This window comes from Quercus robur, chromosome 1 (assembly GCF_932294415.1).
Source record: "Quercus robur chromosome 1, dhQueRobu3.1, whole genome shotgun sequence".
Taxonomy (NCBI): Eukaryota; Viridiplantae; Streptophyta; class Magnoliopsida; order Fagales; family Fagaceae; genus Quercus; species Quercus robur.
Window position 1 is genome coordinate 18692412 of NC_065534.1, and position 18572 is coordinate 18710983.

An 18572-nucleotide genomic window follows, 5' to 3' on the forward strand; every position below is an offset into this window, starting at 1 on the left:
AATATATAACAGTTCTTCTGTATATTGTGGCAAGTGGGCTCTGATGTATGTTCCAAGCTATAACAATGAGTTTAGACTCACCACTGCAGTGGTATTTAAGCCAGTCCATATATATGTTGATTATCACTGTGCAAGCTTTTTATGGTATCTGAGCAAGCGGTAGATCTGGAGTGCATATAGTATGTTGAACAATTTAGTTATCTCAACTCCTTCTCGAGGATCAATATATTTAATAGCTTTCTCTTTTTGTATCTGCCTCAATGCATGGTTCCACAAAATTTCCTGTAATCTATTCGAGGTGAAATACAAACATGTAATCAATAAACTTAAGATGTTTGTCATGAAACATAAGAGAAACTTTCACACTAACATAGGGCATGCGTAGGCCCATGTATAAAGAAGCCCAATCCAACTACACTTTGCAATAAGCCCATTAGCACTACTTCTAATAGTCTATACCGTGAGTCAGAACGCATAGAATCCCAATCTCTCTATTCCCTCTAGGCTCTACTCTATTCTATCTCTACCTACTCTTCTTCTTCTCTTCCTATCTACATTTTCACTCTCTCTCTATTTCTCAGTCCCTCTCTTCCTCTTCCATCGTTAAACCCTATAAAAAGCCCCTTCTTTCCAACGACGTCGTTCCACACACAGAGACAGAGGGAGGAACCACAATGAATCCCTCTACTCTCACAACCACTTCACCTTCTTCTTCTTCTTCTTCTTCTTCTTCTTCTTCCACTTTCCTCAACCCTCTCCCTCTCCGAACTTCTAACAACCTCAACAGACGACGCCGTTTCCGTGTCTCAGTCCCTCGCAACTCTTCCGCCGACCAATCCGCGCCTTCCACGTCATCGCCTCCTCCTCCGACGGGCAATACAGTCTTCGTCGGAGGCAAAAGAGAGCTCACCGGGATTCAGCCTTTGGTGGCCAGCCTCTCGCCGCCTGTCAGGTTGGCTTCCTCCGCCTTGTTAATAGGCGCAGCCATAGCCGCCGGCTATGGCTTGGGTTCTCGCTTCGGTAAGGCTCAGGGTAATGTCGCCACTGTCGGCGGAGCTGCCGCCCTCGGCGCGGCTGCTGCAGCTGCCGCGTATGCCGTGAGTGCGGCTGTGCCGGACGTTGCTGCTGCTGATTTGCATAATTACGTGGCGGGATGTGACGATCCTAAGGTTGTGAACAAGGACGATATTGAAAGGATTGCCAAGAAGTAAGTTCAATTTTTTTCTTTACACTCATTCATTCCATTGTAATTTGATTGATAGCTAGTGTGTGTATATATATGTGGCCTAAGTAAATTAGAATTTTGGAGACGAGTTTGTTTTGCTGTGAATCGCTTTATTCTAATAAAACGATGAGTTCTAATTGGTTTTGACTAACATGTAATAAAAATCAAATAAATATAATGATGAGGATGTGAAATGGAAATGGAAAATTATGGGATTTCATTACTTTGCAACGTTAGATAGAGTCAACCAGAAAGTCAAAGCCTTCCATATCATATATATATATATATATATATATATATTAATTTATTGGTTGCAGAGCTTCAATATATAATCTGTGGTGAAATTCTGATTTGAGTTTCATGGGGCTTGGCGTGTCATGTGTGTTATTTGAAGGTTATGTTGGACATCATTTTTTATATGTTTTTATTAGAAGGAACTACTATTTCCATGTTGTATATGACTCTTTTTTGCATCTGGGTATTGCACAAGAATGCATTCTGAGCTACAATTTATCTGCCTCCTTGGGTTGAAAATGGAGTCTTTTTTTTCAAGTGTACCAGACCTCTCCCAAAGTCCACAAAAGTGGGACCTTTTTGCACTGGGTACGACCAAGTGTAGCTGCAAATTTGTTGTTATGGTCTGCTACTCTTCCTGAAAGAGGGAGGTTGTACCATATGGGGGTTGTGAGAGTGACTTTTGATCAAGTCTCAATTTTTTTTTAATTATAAGAGCCTACATTTTATTTTTCTGACTTAATTTCTGACTTCCTAATTTAATTTTCAGGTATGGAGTAAGCAAACAAGATGAGGCATTTAATGCGGAGCTTTGTGATATATATTGCCAGTGAGTCAAATGATATGATTTAGTTGTGCACATATATCTTTTACAAATTTTATGTGGGGATTATTTGTATTTGAGATGTGCTATGATATGATTTTGGTATAAGATTCAAAACTGTGTAATTCAACTATTATGTTTGACTTTCTTGGTAATGTTCTCTATCAATTTGTCATTCAGGTTCGTGTCTTCTGTCCTTCCTCCAGGAAGTGAAGAACTCAAAGGTGATGAGGCTGACACAATAATTAACTTTAAAAAGGCTCTGGGCATTGATGATCCAGATGCAGCTGCCATGCATATGGAGGTATTTCTTTTGTGCGTTCTCTGTATTTATGCTCTCAAAAAGTTTGAGAATGCTTAAGTTGTGAAATAAATTTCAAATCATAATGAAATAATGTTTGTGGCTTACAGATTGGTAGGCGACTCTTTAGGCAAAGGCTTGAAACTGGAGATCGTGACGGTGATGTAGAGCAGCGTCGGGTAGGTCATATGTGCTATTATTTTTAATTATTACCTATTAATCTCAAGGACTTAAGTCGAAGATATGGAGCTTGACCATTATTAGCATGTCTCCAGTGCAGGCATTTCAGAAGCTCATTTATGTTTCAACTCTTGTGTTTGGAGAAGCATCGTCTTTCCTTTTACCTTGGAAGCGTGTCTTCAAGGTCACTGATTCCCAGGTAATTAGTCATTGATCTTTAGCTCTAGTTTGATTGCTAGTAACTTGTGATCTTGGTCTCTATTGGGTTTTTTTTGGCTAAGGAATACATGCACCCAATGGGTTTTTGGTTCAAGGCAGCCTCAATTCTCCATCCCATTATTATAGGAGGAAATTCCATTTGAGCCATATTTCGTTAGCAATCTTGGTCTCTTTTGTTGACATATACTTCAATCTTGGTGCCATGCATTCTGCAATGTGAATTTTTTCTTCCATCACAGTTTATCAAATGTTGACACTGATCAAATTTCTCGTGTTTCTCATAGTCTGTTGCTATATTTTTTCTTTTGCATGATGCAGTCTGTTGCATTTTACACTGATCAATGTAAATTAAGGCATTTTATCATTAATTTACTAAGTGGGCAACAATAATCTTTTCTGTCAGGTTGAGATTGCTATCCGTGATAATGCCCAGCGGTTGTATGCTTCTAAGCTAAAATCAGTTGGCCAAGGTAAATACATCATGCACTAAGGTCTTTGTCAGTGACTAGTGAAAAATTTTGTATCATATTAATGAAACTTTGTGCTAAGCAAGATTGCAAACACTGAGCAGTTTATAAAGTAGTGTGCTTAGCTTTTATCCCTAATAGGGCATATGGTTTGTTGTATATCAACAGCATGTTGTGATTAAATTTGCGGTGTATGCTTAATTTATAATTTTAGCAGGGGATGATAGGGATCTAATCATATTCGATATAGGTCCACTTTCTTGAACATAAATAATACTCTTTGTTGATTACTTTCTTTTCTAATACTAGAATATTTTTTAATGTAGTTATTTGGTTTAATACATGCATAGAGTTGAATATTTTGGTGAATGATCTCAGTATGAGTTTCTCTACTTGCAATCCAATAATGGTCATTTCTTTTTTGGCTGAATAACCATCCAGTAATTGTCCTACTTTTTATAAACTCTGAATGGTAAATAAAGTCTTATATGTTGCTTTTAGATATTGACGTGGAGCAGCTTGTTAGCCTTAGAGAAGCACAACGTTTATATCGACTTTCTGATGAGGTACCTTCCTTCTCAACTCTTTTGATTTAATATACGTAACTGGTTCGAAATTGTTCTACACGTGATATATTCTATTCATTGCAGCTTGCGGCAGACTTGTTTAAGGAACAAGCAAGAAGGCTGGTGGAAAAAAACGTTTCATCAGCGCTCAAAATACTCAAGTCCAGGACAAGATCAGTGTATGGTCACTGCTACTTGAAATAAATGCAGTTATAGATGTTTTCATGTGTCACAAACTCAGACACTTATCATATATAAGTACATTATGTTTGGCAGGATACTCTTCTATGTAATCTAGTTGTAGAAAATTATCCTTCAATCATGTGTATCACTCCTTTATACACCTGAATGCCGGGTCTTATTCCCCTACTTTTGTTTTTGATAAATAATCTTCTTTTTTTTTTTTTCCCTCTTTCAATGCTTTTGCTTCTGTACATGCTTTTTGTTCTAAATATCTTTGTCATGGAAAATTCTTTGTTCTGTATATTTGAGTCTTGTTGGAAGTTTTGATTCATTATTAGTTTTTGATGTGTATCACTTGCATAATCTAACAAAAAATAGGGTTTTCAGCAAGGTTGTCAAAGAAGCTGTGGAAGAGCTCGACAAGATACTAGCTTTCAATAGTTTGCTTATCTCACTTAAGAACCATCCAGATGCAGATCGCTTTGCCCTTGGGCTTGGCCCGGTTTCTTTACTAGGTAGGTATTTTAACTGAACCTTTTGTTTTGATGTTTACCAAAGCCGCTCAAAGCTGAGTTTTGGACACCAAAATCCTTGAGCTGGTATTAATTTGTATCTTTGGCTTAGGTGGCGATTTTGATGCTGACAGAATAATAGATGACTTGAAGTTGCTTTATAGAGCTTATGTTTCAGATTCTTTGTCTAGCGGTCGCATAGAAGAGAATAAGGTGAACAAATGAGAAAATTTTGCTAAAAATGAACATCTTCTGTTTTTGAGCTGAGTGTGCACTTTAACCTTCTTCATGATATTATAATTTATAATCACACCTAAACCTGTCCATGGCAAATCTTCCATAATTATATGGTATTGAAAATTTGATAGATACTAATTGTTGTATAAGAAAAGTCATAGGTGGTGCTTCCAATTGATCTTTCTATTGTTGCTTTCAATTGATTGTTCTATTGTTGCTTTTATTGGTGTTGATCCCTTATCATTTAGTAATGGAGAGTCATCTCCAATCCTCTAGGTTAATAACTAAGATTGTGATGCAGGACAATACCAAAACGGATGCAACGCCAAAGTTGAACAGTAACCCCAACAACAAAAAAACCTTACGAATCAGCACCTAGGCTTGCTTGGAATAGACATCAAGCAAGAAAGCCTAGGAATTAGCACCTAACATTAGCTAGAATCAAAACCAAATCATTAGGAAATTTCAATGGAATTTTTATAGATTAAAAAAATTGTAAACTGTCTTCATAGGAGTATATAGCAAACTTATATCAACTACACAATGTATTTCCATTTCTGATTGTCTTCTTTCTGTTTGTATATCTTCTTGAGCTACTTGTATTTGTTTTAAGCACAAAAGGGTTCACCATTGTGAACACGATGTACTTTTTTATGCAATAAAACTTTGATTACCTAAAAAAAAACTGACTTAACCCTAATTCTAATTGACTTAGGAAAGCTCAATTATTGAACTGTAAAAATAACCTGGACTCTTGATAATTTTTTTTTTTTTTTTGGGGGATAATTCAATAGTTGGAGGAGGGGGTATTTGAATCCTGAATATCTCCATTGTAAACACTAGGAGGTGTCGGTTGAGTTAAAAGGCTCTTGGATTGACTCTTGTAAATGAAATATAATACTATAATCTTAGTTAACTAATAGGAGCTAAAATAATTTGTAGTTGACCTATAAAATTAAATGAACTCTATTAAAATAAAATTGTATGACAATTGATATTTTTCTTTATCTCATTTTAACATTGTCTTTATCATTATTTTTAAGTCTGAAAAACTTGATAAATAGTAAAATGCTTTTGAAACACCAAGCAATGGATGACTGAATCTCATTGCTTGGTGTTGGCAAGATAATTTTCCTCCATAAGGTAAATAATTAAATATTTTTCATCACTTGTATCAATCATGCTTGTTGTGTTTTTGTGGTTTTCTAGTGCCTGGTTGCTCTTGTTCGGCTTTGTTCTTATGTTGAAAACTTTTTTTTTTTTTTCCTTTTTAAATTCTACACAATCCTCCTGTTATTAATACATATGTATGTTTTGGATATAGCTTGCTGCATTAAATCAATTGAGGAATATATTTGGTTTGGGCAAACGAGAAGCGGAAACCATTACACTAGATGTTACCTCAAAGGTATACCGTAAGCGGCTTGCACAGGCTGTCACTGGTGGTGATTTAGAAATGGCAGATAGCAAAGCAGCTTTCCTTCAAAATCTCTGTGATGACTTGCACTTTGATCCACAAAAGGCCAGTGAGATTCATGAAGGTAATATATATTGTAATCCTGGTCTTGTTTACATTTTTGCGTTTCAAAATATATATTTTGTGTAAATTTTCATTTAAGTTCTGCAATATGTAGTCATTCAAACTTGATTATGTTGCTAAAATTTCTTGCTGCTTGTTAATGGCATATGTATAATAATTTATTTTGGTATCAGTATCTGACATGTCCTTTTTTTCCTAAGAAATATACCGACAAAAACTTCAGCAATGTGTAAATGATGGAGAACTGGATGAGGATGAAGTGTCTGCCTTGCTAAGGTTACGTGTCATGCTTTGTGTACCTCAGCAGACTGTTGAAGCTGCCCACTCAGATATCTGTGGCAGTTTGTTTGAAAAGGTAACTGTTCTCTCTCTCTTTTTGGTTACCTTTATCTTCTTTTGTATGTAATATCTGGTTGTCAGAGCATAAGTAGATCTTTCCATGGCATTATCATTTTATTTTATTAATTTATGTTCATGATATGTCAAATGCAATCCTTAGTTTTTCTCTATTCTTGGTGCACTTACATCCCAACTCTTGTACTTCCACTTGAGATTTAGAATTATAAAGGTTGATGGGGAACTGGAAAAGTCCTATGTTTTTATGATGGGGACCCTTGTGAGCAATTCGACATTTCTCACTGAAAAAGTTCCCTTACCAAGAACTTGATAGTATGGTACACTGTTAAGGGGTAGGCTGTTTGGAGATAGGTGTGGGTAGAGCTTCATCTTTCCCTTTGCTGGATCAAATTTGTTGGTGTTGTACACGCACATTTCTGATATTAGTATGGTAAGTAGAAAGGCAAAGTGAACTCTCGTGGAGGACTTGAATTGATATGTGGTTCTCAGGGGTGATCAATGTGATGCGCCATGTTTCTGTGGTTGTAAGTTGTAACTGTTTCTTGAATAGCTATAACCAAAGATGAATGTTTGGGAAATTTATCAAGGGACATTCCACATCAAAGATATACTTAACATTTGTGTCAGACATAAGGGATGGAACTTGGTTATATTATCTAGAAATGAAGTTCTTAGATGTTAAGTTTGCCATTGGACTAGTTTTTAGTAATATTGAAAAAAGTTTTACTACAGTTGTGGAAGCTTGTTTTTTGGTTTCGATTTTTGTAACTAATTTTCTTTGAAGATCTGTTTATGGCAATATAGTAAAGTTTATAGATGCTTTGATATGGGAAAAGATTATGTAATTCTGTTGTTTGTATGTATCACAAAATGATGGTTGGGATAGTTGATAGTAATATCGTTAACCAATTTGTTGACTTATGCTATTGTATGTATTATTTTCCAGGCTGTGAAGAATGCAATTGCTTCTGGTGTTGATGGTTATGATGCTGATGTCAAGGAATCTGTGCGAAAGGCAGCACATGGCTTAAGGCTGACTAGGGACATTGCCATGTCTATTGCTAGCAAGGCAGTGAGTATACACTTTAAATGCTTTAAATTGGTGGTTTAAAGATAAAGTTTTGAGTCCAAATTTAACATGTTCCCCCTTTTCTTCAAATCACTGCTATGAAGGTCCGACAGATTTTCATCAACTACATAAAACAAGCACGGGCTGCTGGGAATCGTACTGAGACTGCAAAAGTACTTAAGAAGATGATAGCTTTCAACACTTTAGTGGTGACTGAATTGGTGGCAGATATAAAAGGGGAATCATCTGATACCTCATCAGAAGAACCTGTAAAGGAGGAAGCCAAACAAGTTGAAGAAAAACAATTTGAAGAGGATGAGGAATGGGAATCTATTCAGTCGCTTAGGAAAATACGACCTGGCAAGGAACTTGCTGCAAAGTTGGGGAAGCCTGGCCAGACAGAAATAACTCTCAAAGATGACCTTCCAGAGAGAGAGAGGACTGACCTTTACAAGGCATACTTGCTCTATTGCCTTACTGGTGAAGTGACCAAGATTCCCTTTGGTGCTGAGATAACTACAAAAAAGGATGATTCTGAGTTTGTTCTGCTAAATCAGCTTGGTGGGATCCTGGGTTTGGGTGCTAATGAGATAGTGGAAGTACATAGGAGCCTAGCTGAGCAGGCTTTTAGGCAACAAGCAGAGGTGATTTTAGCTGACGGACAGTTGACAAAAGGCAGAGTAGAGCAGCTTGATGAGTTGCAGAAGCAAGTTGGCTTGCCTCCACAATATGCGCAGAAGATAATAAAGAGCATAACCACTACGAAAATGGCAGCTGCCATTGAAACAGCTGTAGGTCAAGGAAGGCTTACGATAAAGCAGATAAGAGAACTTAAAGGAGCAGGTGTTGAATTAGATAGCATGATATCTGAGAGCTTGCGAGAGAACCTCTTCAAAAAAACTGTGGATGAAATTTTTTCATCAGGCACTGGAGAGTTCGATGAGGAGGAAGTCTATGAAAAAATCCCATCAGATCTCAGCGTCAATGCTGATAAGGCAAAACGTGTTGTTATTCAGCTTGCACAAAGTAGATTATCAAACTCTTTGATTCAGGCCGTGTCCCTGCTAAGGCAGAGAAATCAAAAAGGAGTGGTAAGGATTTTTCATGAACTTTTTATTCCCATTCATTATTTATTTAATTTGTTTGGTAAGATTATCCTTCAATGGTAGTCACATGTACTATAATAGTCTGGTAATGTGTGGGTGGTCAGATTTGAAGCCTTCTTTATGCCGTTGCAGGTTTCTTCTCTTAATGACTTATTGGCTTGTGACAAAGCTGTACCTGCCACGCCTGTGTCATGGGAGGTGCCAGAGGAGCTAGCCGATCTTTATACCATATACCTCAAGAGTGAGCCAGCACCAGAGAAACTGTCTCGGCTGCAGTTTCTGTTGGGCATAGATGATTCAATGGCAGCTGCTCTCCAGGAGATGGGGGATAGAAATGGTCCTGTTGGTGTAGAAGAAGAGAATTTTGTATTTTGAGTGTGGTGAAGGCACATTCAAGGGGCAATTGGCTCATTTTATCAGCCTGTTTACTTGGACAAAGGGAGAGAAAATCGTATGTGGTGGTGAAGACAAGAGTTTGACGAAATCAGGGTAGCTAGTTTTCAATGACATCACATGAAATTCAAGAGCCATAGAAGTAGTAATAGAACTGTTCTGTTTAGTCTATTTTTGACATACTTTTCTCCAACAAAATATTGAATATGTTTGAGGTTATTTGTTTTGCTAGAAAACAAAGCTTTACTGAACCAAAAGTCAATAATACAACCATCTAACCCGCAGAGCTTGAACAAGGCCAGAGGGGAAGAAGCATGTGAATAGAACACCATACAAATTAGCAGAATATATTTGAGATTATTAACATGTTTTAGAAATCATTTAGGTGATTTAATCGTTTGGTCTGTGTGTAAACATTGGCTTTATGGCATGTAGGTCCTGCCTATGTTCTTAAAAGACGTTAATGTTCGGAAGATTTTCTAAATAGTAACCACATGATATGCAATGTGGATACTATTGTGTAGGTTGTGCCATTTGGTACTGGTTCTTTAATCTTTTGCTAAGCATACCCATAGGCATTGGTTCAAGCTTCAAACCTTAATGTATGGTGGTATTGGACTCTGCATGGTCACAACTCACAAGAGTTCCTTCGGCTCCTACTTAGATCACGCCAGAATTTACCCATGCGTTAACCTTCTGGTAAACTGAATGGATGCTGGTGAGAGCAATCAAATATGGCGCTAGTATAAGAGGTTCTATGGGGTCAAGTTAGGTCACCCCAGAATTTACCTAGTGTATATTGCTTGTTTTTATTTTATTTATTTATTTGAAGGACATTGCCCGTTATTCAACAAAGTCCAATGGATTCAAAATGTTATTTTACTCTCATTTTTTTGTTTTATTTTTAGGAAATACCCTGTTAGTTCCTAAATAGGAGTATCTATTAAGCACTTTTAGTCCCTAAATTTTTATGTGGTTAAGTTCTTAAAGTTTCAAAAATGGGCCTTATTGATCCTTATGTACACTTTTGTTATTTACTTATTTATTTTTGTCTCTGTATTACAGAATATTAAGGTAGTATTTTTTAAAATTAAAAATTACACATATACACCATCAAAAAAATAAAAATAAATACACATATACCTTCCTAGACCTGAACCCTTTTATATTTTATTCTTTTTCTCAATCTCTTCTTGTTAAATTTCTATGGTTTTATCAATGAATAAAATTATCCAACTAAAAGTATGTCCCACCAAAATTACAAAAAATATATATTATTTGGAAATCACCTATCCACCCCTTTGTAACTCTTAATGCTCACAGGAGCACATTAGGCAATCCAGGCCTTGCACGACGGGAGGAGCGGGGTGTTTAGAAAGAACATATTGTGGGTGGATTACATGATTTTCCATTCACATCGGAATCACAACCAACAATGCTGCAGAGCTATAGGTGTTAGGCAGGGACTACAGCTAGCATGGAAATTTAAATTCCTAAATCTAGATGTTGACTCTAAACTTGTTGTTTATTGGCTACCATTGATGTTAAAACATCGTATCTGGCCTCTTTTCATTTGTAATTGTAGGATTCTCCTAACTTGAGAGTGGACCGTTCATCCACGTCACGTCCACTGTGAAGCAAACGACATAGTCGGCTTATAAAGAGGAGATGGGAGCAGAGGAGTCAACTAAAAGTATATTCTCAATGTCCATATTTTGTATCTTGAAAATATGCATATGAGACATTTTGCAAATATCTTATGAGACAGACTCATGAGATATCCCTCTCACAATATATGAGATTCATGTGTGTAAGATTCACATATATTATAAGAGAAATATCTTATAAGATCGTCTCATAAGATACCTTCTCTTTATGGAAAGAGATTATATATTCTTATTGTTTAATTAATAAATAACTTCCCTCATTCTAAAAATAATAATAATAATTAAATCGGCATATATTCCCTATCTTTTTTTTTTTTTTTTAATAGGAATTCCCTAATTTAAAACTAAACAAAAAGGATAGTTGTGAAATTAATGAAAAGTGGACAACAACAAAAATTAAAATTACTATTCCAATGCTAGGATAATAACAAGAGAGAGCCGGGGATATATCATTACCCAAAACGGCGCATATAAATATAATTGCATGAAGACACGCGTCACCATCACATGTAAAAAGGAACTAGCCGTTGTAGACCTAAAAAATGAAAGGCAATTCAAAATCTACTTACCCTAGCGGACTTTTGCAACGTTCGAATTTCGTTTTGAATCCCTCACGCACCAAACCCCATCCGAAACCGACGTCGTTTTTTCCTCATCCACAGCCTTTTAAACGCCAAAATCTTCAAGCTCCCATCTCTTACAATCAACTCTCTCTCTCTCTCTCTCTCTCTCTGTGTGTGTGAAAATTCTCTCTGAGATATCTCTCTCTCTCTGCAACAGGAGAAGAAGGGGAAACTTTGATTTCTTTCTCTTCTTCTTCTTTCTTTACAAAGCCCACTTTTTTGTTCACAAAATATCAGCTTTTTTACAAATATTCTTGTTGGGGTTTCTTGAAAGTTGAAACTCTGTCTCTGTCTCTCTCTGTGTGTTGAAACCCAGAAAGGAATAGCAAAAAAGAAGGGTCGTTTATTTTTTAAAAACTATGGCGACCATTACTGGGTACACTGAAACTGCTCAAGGCTACCAAGACAATACAAATGTGGCTGTGGCCGCAGTGCCGAAGCACCCAAACCCTCCTGCTAAGACCGTTGATACTCAGTCTGTTCTCAAAAGGTAGATTTGGGTTTGTGAAGAATTTGGGTTGTTCTTTATTTTTTGTGACTTTAATTATATGTTGATGATTGTTGAATATATGTAGACAAGCTGTTTGTTGAAAGGTTTTACAGAGGATAAGTGGGTTATTTTGGGGTCTGGGTTTGTCTATTTGTTATGGATTGTTGAGTTCTTGTATTGGGTTTTTGTTTCTGAGTCTGTGTGGATATTGGATTCATGATCTGCACCTTCCGTTTGTAAAAGGGGGTTACTTAGAAAAGCTAGATGGGGTTTTTTTTAAGGAATTGGGTTTTTGTTTGTTTTTTGAATCTCTATGCGAATATAAATGTTGAATGTTTGAATTGGCTTTCTTAAGGGGTTTGTAGGGTTTCTAATGATATTTCCTTTTTTATTGTTTTATGAAACAGGTTGCAATCTGAGTTGATGGCCTTAATGGTAAGAACCTTGTAACTCTTTTTTTTTTTTTTTTAATTTTATTTTATGTAGTCCTGGATTGTCTGTTTTAAAACCTAAATTTGTCTATAATTGAGATTGGTTTTTTCTTTTGTTATTGGGAAAGAACATAAAGTTTTTCAAAAATTTAGATCTTTTTATTTTCTTGTTTTCTAAGTAGCCAAACAGCGAGTTTTTCTGGTGATCTAGGGTCTGTATTAATTTTCTTGTTTCAAACCTAAATTTTAGATGAGTGGAGAATCTGGGATATCTGCCTTCCCTGAGGAAGACAATATATTCTGCTGGAAAGGGACAATTGCTGGAAGCAAAGATACTGTGTTTGAAGGAACAGAATACAAGATGTCTCTTTCATTTCCGAATGACTACCCATTTAAGCCCCCGAAGGTCAAGTTTGAAACCGGCTGCTTCCATCCCAATGTGGATGTGTATGGAAATATTTGCTTGGACATTCTTCAGGTACTTTTTGTTCCAAATTTTTTTGGCTGGGCTTGTTCAGAACATTTAGCACTACAATATATTGCTGAAAGTTCAATATGTCAAAGCAATGATATGATTTGGCTGTGGTCTGCTGCTTCATAATCTGATAACATTTGAAATCTATCTGCAGGATAAATGGTCATCAGCATATGATGTGAGAACCATACTGCTGTCTATCCAAAGTCTGCTTGGAGGTAGTGTTTCTAACTTTCTCTTGTCATTTTTCTAAAGTAAATCATTTTCAAGAAATTCGGCAACAGTCTTATTCCTTTTACTTGTGAAATTCAGAACCAAACATAAGCTCACCTCTAAACACACAAGCGGCACAGCTCTGGAGCAATCAAGAAGGTATTACATACATATTTTCCTTTCTATTGTATAAATGGGTTCCCTCTTCCTTTTATTTTTTTTCATTGAAATGTGGCTGAAAAAAGCTTCCTCTTTTTCCTGCAGAATATAGGAAGATGGTGGAGAAGTTGTACAAGCCTCCAATTGCTGCTTAGTTTCATCATACCTTAAAAGAGTTTCCGAGATGGAGAATTTATACAAGCCTTTGTCTTTCTTTTTGGAGAAGAGACAGAGACTGAATTGAGCTTTCTTTTTCTTTTTGGTTCCCTTTTCTTTTGGTCCTGTGTGTTACTTTCTTCTTTACTTTGATGAATGAATATTAATAGACAATTGTTGTTTTGCTCTCTCTCTCTCTCTCTCTCTCTCACACACACACACACGCCATAGTCAGTGTTTCTCCAGTGCCTTGTGCATTCGTCTAAAGAAAGAAGTCATCATCTTGAAAGAGATAAAAGGTGTGGTGCTACCGGTGCAAGAATCCAAAGCTTTTTGAAAGTTATCATTTGATTGAGAGGCAGGTTTATCATTTGACTAGCAAAAGTGCAAAACTAATTAATTGTGTAATCCAACTTTTTGTCACGCTAGTTGTTGGCCCGTGTAAATAGCTATGAAGCACGGGTGCGTTTCGAGACTCGGGTGCGGGTGCGGGTGCGGGTGCGGGACTCGGCAATTTTTGAAAAAGGTGGGTGCGGGTGCGGCAGGACTCGGCGATTAAAAAATTATTAAAAATATTTTTATAATATATGTTTAATATATTGCTAAGCATACTTTTACTTTTTCACATTATATAAACAAATACCAAATTTAAGAGCAATAGATAACAACTAAAACATGATGTTCATAAATTAAATATAATCCACAAGATTGAAACTAAAACATTCCATGATGTTTGGAAATTAGAATACAACTCATAAGTTTGAAACTAAAACAAAATAAAAGATAATCAACAAAACAATCAAACACAAATATCATCATCCTCAAGATCAATAGCTTCACTTCGAACTTCACTTTCACTAGTAGTAGCACTAGTGTTAACATTCCCAATAACTATAGCCTCCAACTCTGGCTCATCAAGTGTAAGAGCTGCATTCTCAAGAATTCCAGCTCCTCCATGCATGTCGCTCTCATTCCAAGAGTCTCCCGCAATATCCCACATCTTTGTTGCGGTATGTATGTACTCTTCATTGCGCCTTGACAAGAGTCGAAGATTAGAATGCACATATACCAAATCCTCAGCGCGTGCAGGAGCCATTTTGTTTCTTTTCAAGGAATGAATGAATTTGTACGTGCTCCAATTTCTCTCAGCACATGAGGATGAGCAAGGTTGTCCAAGAAGTTTAAGGGCAAGGGTTTGAAGAGTTGGAAATGCGGAGCCATGGTATTGCCACCAAACCAACGGTAGTAAGGTCCACCTATCCGTCAAGGCACTTGGTGAAGGAAACCTCCCTCCTGAAAATTTAGCAAACTCATACTTCACCACCGTTAAGTCATTCTCATCTTCAAAGTATCGCTCCAAACACTTGCTTCTTTCCATAGAAATTTCATGATCCCGATGTGGAGGGATGCGTTTTGGATTCTCCGAAATCCATTCAATGGAATAATACCTAGTTAAAGATTAAAAAACAAATATAGATCAAATGTGTGTTTTACTAAAGGGTGAACTAAGGAAAATAGATAATGAATGTACTTACTTAGGATTTAAGGAATGAGCCAAGCAATGTAGTGGTGTAGAATTTTTAGTCCACCGATCAATGAGTATATCATACACCACAACCCAAAATGAGCTATATTGATCATCTTCCAAGCCTTCATGCCGATATATCACTGCTTTCACATTCTCTATCATGGAATCCCACATCTCATACACAAGATGAAGACAAGGCTTATCTGTGTCGGCTATTCGTAGCATATCATAAATGGGTGCCGTGAATTCAAGGATATAATCAATATTATCCCACCAAAGATCACTTAGAATCATATCTTTCACCTTTTGAGCTTTTCCAACGTCATCCTCCCTATAAGAAGCCCATTGGTCACTAATAGCCATGGCTTGAAGGCATCTTTTTATCAACTTCAACCTTTTCAATGTTACAACCACCGAAGCAAACCTAGTATCAGCAACTTGGAGCAATTTTAATGGACAAAATTCATTAAACATTGCCAACCTCATAGAATGGTTCATGATAAAAACACGTATGAAGGATGCATCATCAGCAACACGTGTAATCCAACTACATTCCTCATATGTAACTTCATTCTTTTCAGTATTTTTTGCTGCACAAATATTCTTCAAAGCTAGATTGAGAGTGTGGACAACACAAGGTGTCCAAAATATTTTAGGATACTCACCCTCAATAAGAGCTCCAGCAGCCTTCATCACATTTGCATTATCAGTGATGACTTGGACAACTTTTTCATGCCCAATCTCTTTTATAGCATCCTTCAACACCCCAGCAATGTAATGCTTATCTTTGAACTCACCTGACCCATCAATTGCCTTTATAAATACTGGACCCCCATCTGATACAGCCATAACATTAATAAGAGGCCTCCTTTGTGGATCTGACCATCCATCAGAAACTATACTTACACCATTTTCAAGCCAAGAGTCCTTAATTGGTTTCAAGAGTCTTTCAACATGGGCTCTTTCCTTTTGCAAAAGTGTTGTTCTCAAAGCATTATATCCAGGAGGAAGATAACCCGGAATGCTATGAGTAGCAGCAAATGCATAGGAACTACGATAATGTGGGTTCCTTGCAAAGTTAAACGGAAGCCCACCGGTGTAAAACATCCTAGCAATTCTACTATCTAAATCATGTCTAGCATTATTCTGAAATGCTTTCTCCAAAGTAGTATTCATAGTCACCTTCCTCCTCTTAGCATCAACCGGATTTGTACTATGACTACTATCACTCCCTTCTTGTCTCCGAAATGGGGAAATAGGTATCCCACGGCCTGGGGGAGGTGGAGGTGGGGGTAAGGGAATTTGACTTCTCTGTTCTTGCTCTAACTTATTAGCCTCAACTTGATCATGCATTCGCTGCATTTCCAACCTATGGCTCTTTGACACATTACGGCATGCTCTAATACCTTTGCCGGAAATTTGTAATAAATGAGCCTTAACCCTAGAATAGGATCCCATAAAAACTATATCACAATAGTTGCACTTAAAATATGTGTTTCCACCAGATTTAACAGATGCACCAGCCGGTTTTTCTACTTTAGTAACATACTGCCAAAGAGGAGATTCAGCATTTGACACTTCTTGTGAACTTTCTGTGCTATTAACTTCGTCCATTGTAAATTCAATAGATTCAATTTAACCTACAAATAATAACTATTAACTAAATAAATTAATGATAAATCAAACCAATTCACAGCAATAAACACAGCAGCCAGGTTCACAGCAAAAAAATGCAAAACCACATAACCAAAAAAATCATTTAACTCTCACAAATAACCTACAAATAATAACTATTAACACAATAAATTAATGATAAATTAAACCAAGTTCAGTAAAAAAAACACAGCAACCAGAAGGTCCAGAACACAGCAACCACGTTCACAGCAAACAAACACAGAACCCTTTAAGGCTTTAACTCCCACAAACCACAAATCACATGTTAACAAAACCCTTTAACTCCCACAAGAAATAATTGAAAAAACAAGTAAAAAAACACAGCAAGCAGTCAAGGATATAAATTTTCAGATTCAAAGAGAAATTGTAAAGAACAAACAATAAAAATTCAAGAAAAGAGTAAAAGAGAGCACACCTGAAGACTGAAGCAGGGCAGTGTGCACACAGCACTCACAGAATGCTCAAAACGCAGAGAATAGAAATTGGGGGACGGAGCACAGTACACACACAGAGAAGGGAGATGAGGGGCGGAGTGAGAGAGATGGACTTTGAGAGTTTGGACGAAATGTGAGGGTTTGAGGGGGTCTGGGCACTTAGGAGTCTTAGGTTTAGTAATACGGTGCGTTTTGCACCTTTTTTTTTTTTTTTTTTTTTAATTTCGGCCTGACTCGGCCGTTTCGGCCGATACAGGCCGATACGGCCGATACCGGCCGATACGGCCGATACAGGCCGAGTCGGCCCGATTTCGGCCGCGTCGGCGCCGATTTCGGCCGTATCGGCGCCGATCTGAGCCGCGTCGGCCCGCGTCGGCCCGATTCGGGCACTGCCACGTGGCGGGACGCGGCACGACGCGGGACGGACGCGCGGTCTGCGGCGTCCCTCCCGCGTCGCCGCGTCCCGCCGCGTCGGACGCGGGTGCGCGACCCTGGGAGCCGCGTCCGTGCATCCCAGGTAAATAGGGAAATATTAGTTCATTTTTAGACAACTTACAACTACAGTAAATTTTTTCATTAAATATCCTTGAAAATATAATAGGGTATCATTTAAATTTTTTCATTTGAACCAAATCATATAACAATTAATGCTCTTTTTTAAAGTTATTTTCCCAAATACTTGGTTCCATGGTTCTTCTTCCTTAACCCACCCCAAGATAAAAACTCATTTACCAATTAATTGAAAATGAAGAAGAGAGAGAACCTAAGCCTAGAAAAAAGTACAGAAAAGTGCGTATTTTAAGGAGTTATTCCACTATAGGTTGAAGAAGAAGAAGAATTTAGAGATTACCTAATTTTTTTCCTAATCTATTATTTTCCTGAATATAATGAAATGGAATATCTCTAGACGTCATTTGCAACACATCCTGAGATCACTCTTTCATGTACAAGACAAAAATTAAGAGTATATGTTTGTAGCAGAATTCAACGGGGCTATAGGACTGGTCTTGGGCCGTGGTTAAAAAGTGCGGCCATAGTCACAGGTTTTAGGCCACATTAGAAACCGCGGCCTAAAAAAACGCGGCTATAGGCTATAGCCGCGTTTTTTTTTGACATATAGCCGCGTTTTTGTTTATTTCAATGGGTTTGTGCCATTGCTCATATGAAAAATTCTCTCTCTCCCCTAGTTCCATGAAATTGATGCTCAATAATTTTATTTTGTTTATTTTATTTTATGTGTGTACTAGCCGTTAGGTAATGACTCGATTTCTGATGGAATTATAAACCCATCATTTTAGATTTTTTTTTTTTTTTTGGGTATGAACAACAATTTTTTCATCCAAACACAACAAAATTGAAATTTTTTAGAATTTGAATTCCGGACTCACATTGCTTCCAACAATCAATACATTGAGTGCTTCATACACATAAGAGTCACATTAAGGTCCCTACCAAAGACCCTCATTATTCATGAAGGATATATTCTTAAAAATACAAAACTAACAAACTTATGCCACGCTTGACATCCA

The 18572-nt window shown here is 37.1% G+C and overlaps 3 protein-coding genes across 3 annotated transcripts; 2 read left to right on the forward strand and 1 right to left on the reverse strand.

Moving 5' to 3' along the window:
• Nucleotides 1-494: 494 nt before the first annotated feature.
• LOC126724150 (protein TIC110, chloroplastic) lies at nt 495-9570 on the forward strand. Its single transcript, XM_050428486.1, has 15 exons — nt 495-1207; nt 2010-2069; nt 2244-2367; nt 2475-2543; nt 2645-2743; nt 3167-3233; nt 3732-3796; nt 3881-3975; nt 4367-4494; nt 4604-4704; nt 6053-6269; nt 6469-6623; nt 7572-7697; nt 7799-8785; nt 8933-9570. The coding sequence occupies exons 1-15, from the start codon at nt 675-677 to the stop codon at nt 9173-9175; spliced, it is 3069 nt and encodes a 1022-aa protein (XP_050284443.1). The 5' UTR covers nt 495-674; the 3' UTR covers nt 9176-9570.
• A 1926-nt stretch (nt 9571-11496) lies between these two features.
• LOC126724185 (ubiquitin-conjugating enzyme E2 20) lies at nt 11497-13591 on the forward strand. Its single transcript, XM_050428546.1, has 6 exons — nt 11497-11973; nt 12381-12408; nt 12655-12882; nt 13034-13097; nt 13192-13251; nt 13357-13591. The coding sequence occupies exons 1-6, from the start codon at nt 11843-11845 to the stop codon at nt 13404-13406; spliced, it is 561 nt and encodes a 186-aa protein (XP_050284503.1). The 5' UTR covers nt 11497-11842; the 3' UTR covers nt 13407-13591.
• Nucleotides 13592-14206: 615 nt separating this feature from the next.
• On the reverse strand, nt 14207-16580 carry LOC126727629 (uncharacterized). The gene is made up of 2 exons (XM_050433493.1): nt 14943-16580; nt 14207-14855 (listed from the first exon to the last, which is right to left on the reverse strand). Exons 1-2 carry the CDS (start codon nt 16547-16549, stop codon nt 14207-14209), a joined length of 2256 nt encoding a protein of 751 aa, XP_050289450.1. The 5' UTR covers nt 16550-16580.
• Nucleotides 16581-18572: the final 1992 nt, after the last annotated feature.

Bases quoted from the DNA above. Each gene is read 5' to 3' on its own strand.
- LOC126724150 (XM_050428486.1), top strand. From the start codon at position 675: ATGAATCCCTCTACTCTCACAACCACTTCACCTTCTTCTTCTTCTTCT. The intron at 1,208-2,009 runs GTAAGTTCAATT...TTTAATTTTCAG, and splicing joins ATTGAAAGGATTGCCAAGAA to GTATGGAGTAAGCAAACAAG. The intron at 3,976-4,366 runs GTATGGTCACTG...TAGGGTTTTCAG, and splicing joins AAGTCCAGGACAAGATCAGT to CAAGGTTGTCAAAGAAGCTG.
- LOC126724185 (XM_050428546.1), top strand. From the start codon at position 11,843: ATGGCGACCATTACTGGGTACACTGAAACTGCTCAAGGCTACCAAGAC. The intron at 12,409-12,654 runs GTAAGAACCTTG...CCTAAATTTTAG, and splicing joins CTGAGTTGATGGCCTTAATG to ATGAGTGGAGAATCTGGGAT. The intron at 13,252-13,356 runs GTATTACATACA...TTTTTCCTGCAG, and splicing joins GCTCTGGAGCAATCAAGAAG to AATATAGGAAGATGGTGGAG.
- LOC126727629 (XM_050433493.1), bottom strand. From the start codon at position 16,549: ATGGACGAAGTTAATAGCACAGAAAGTTCACAAGAAGTGTCAAATGCT. The intron at 14,856-14,942 runs GTAAGTACATTC...ATCTTTAACTAG, and splicing joins GCTCATTCCTTAAATCCTAA to GTATTATTCCATTGAATGGA.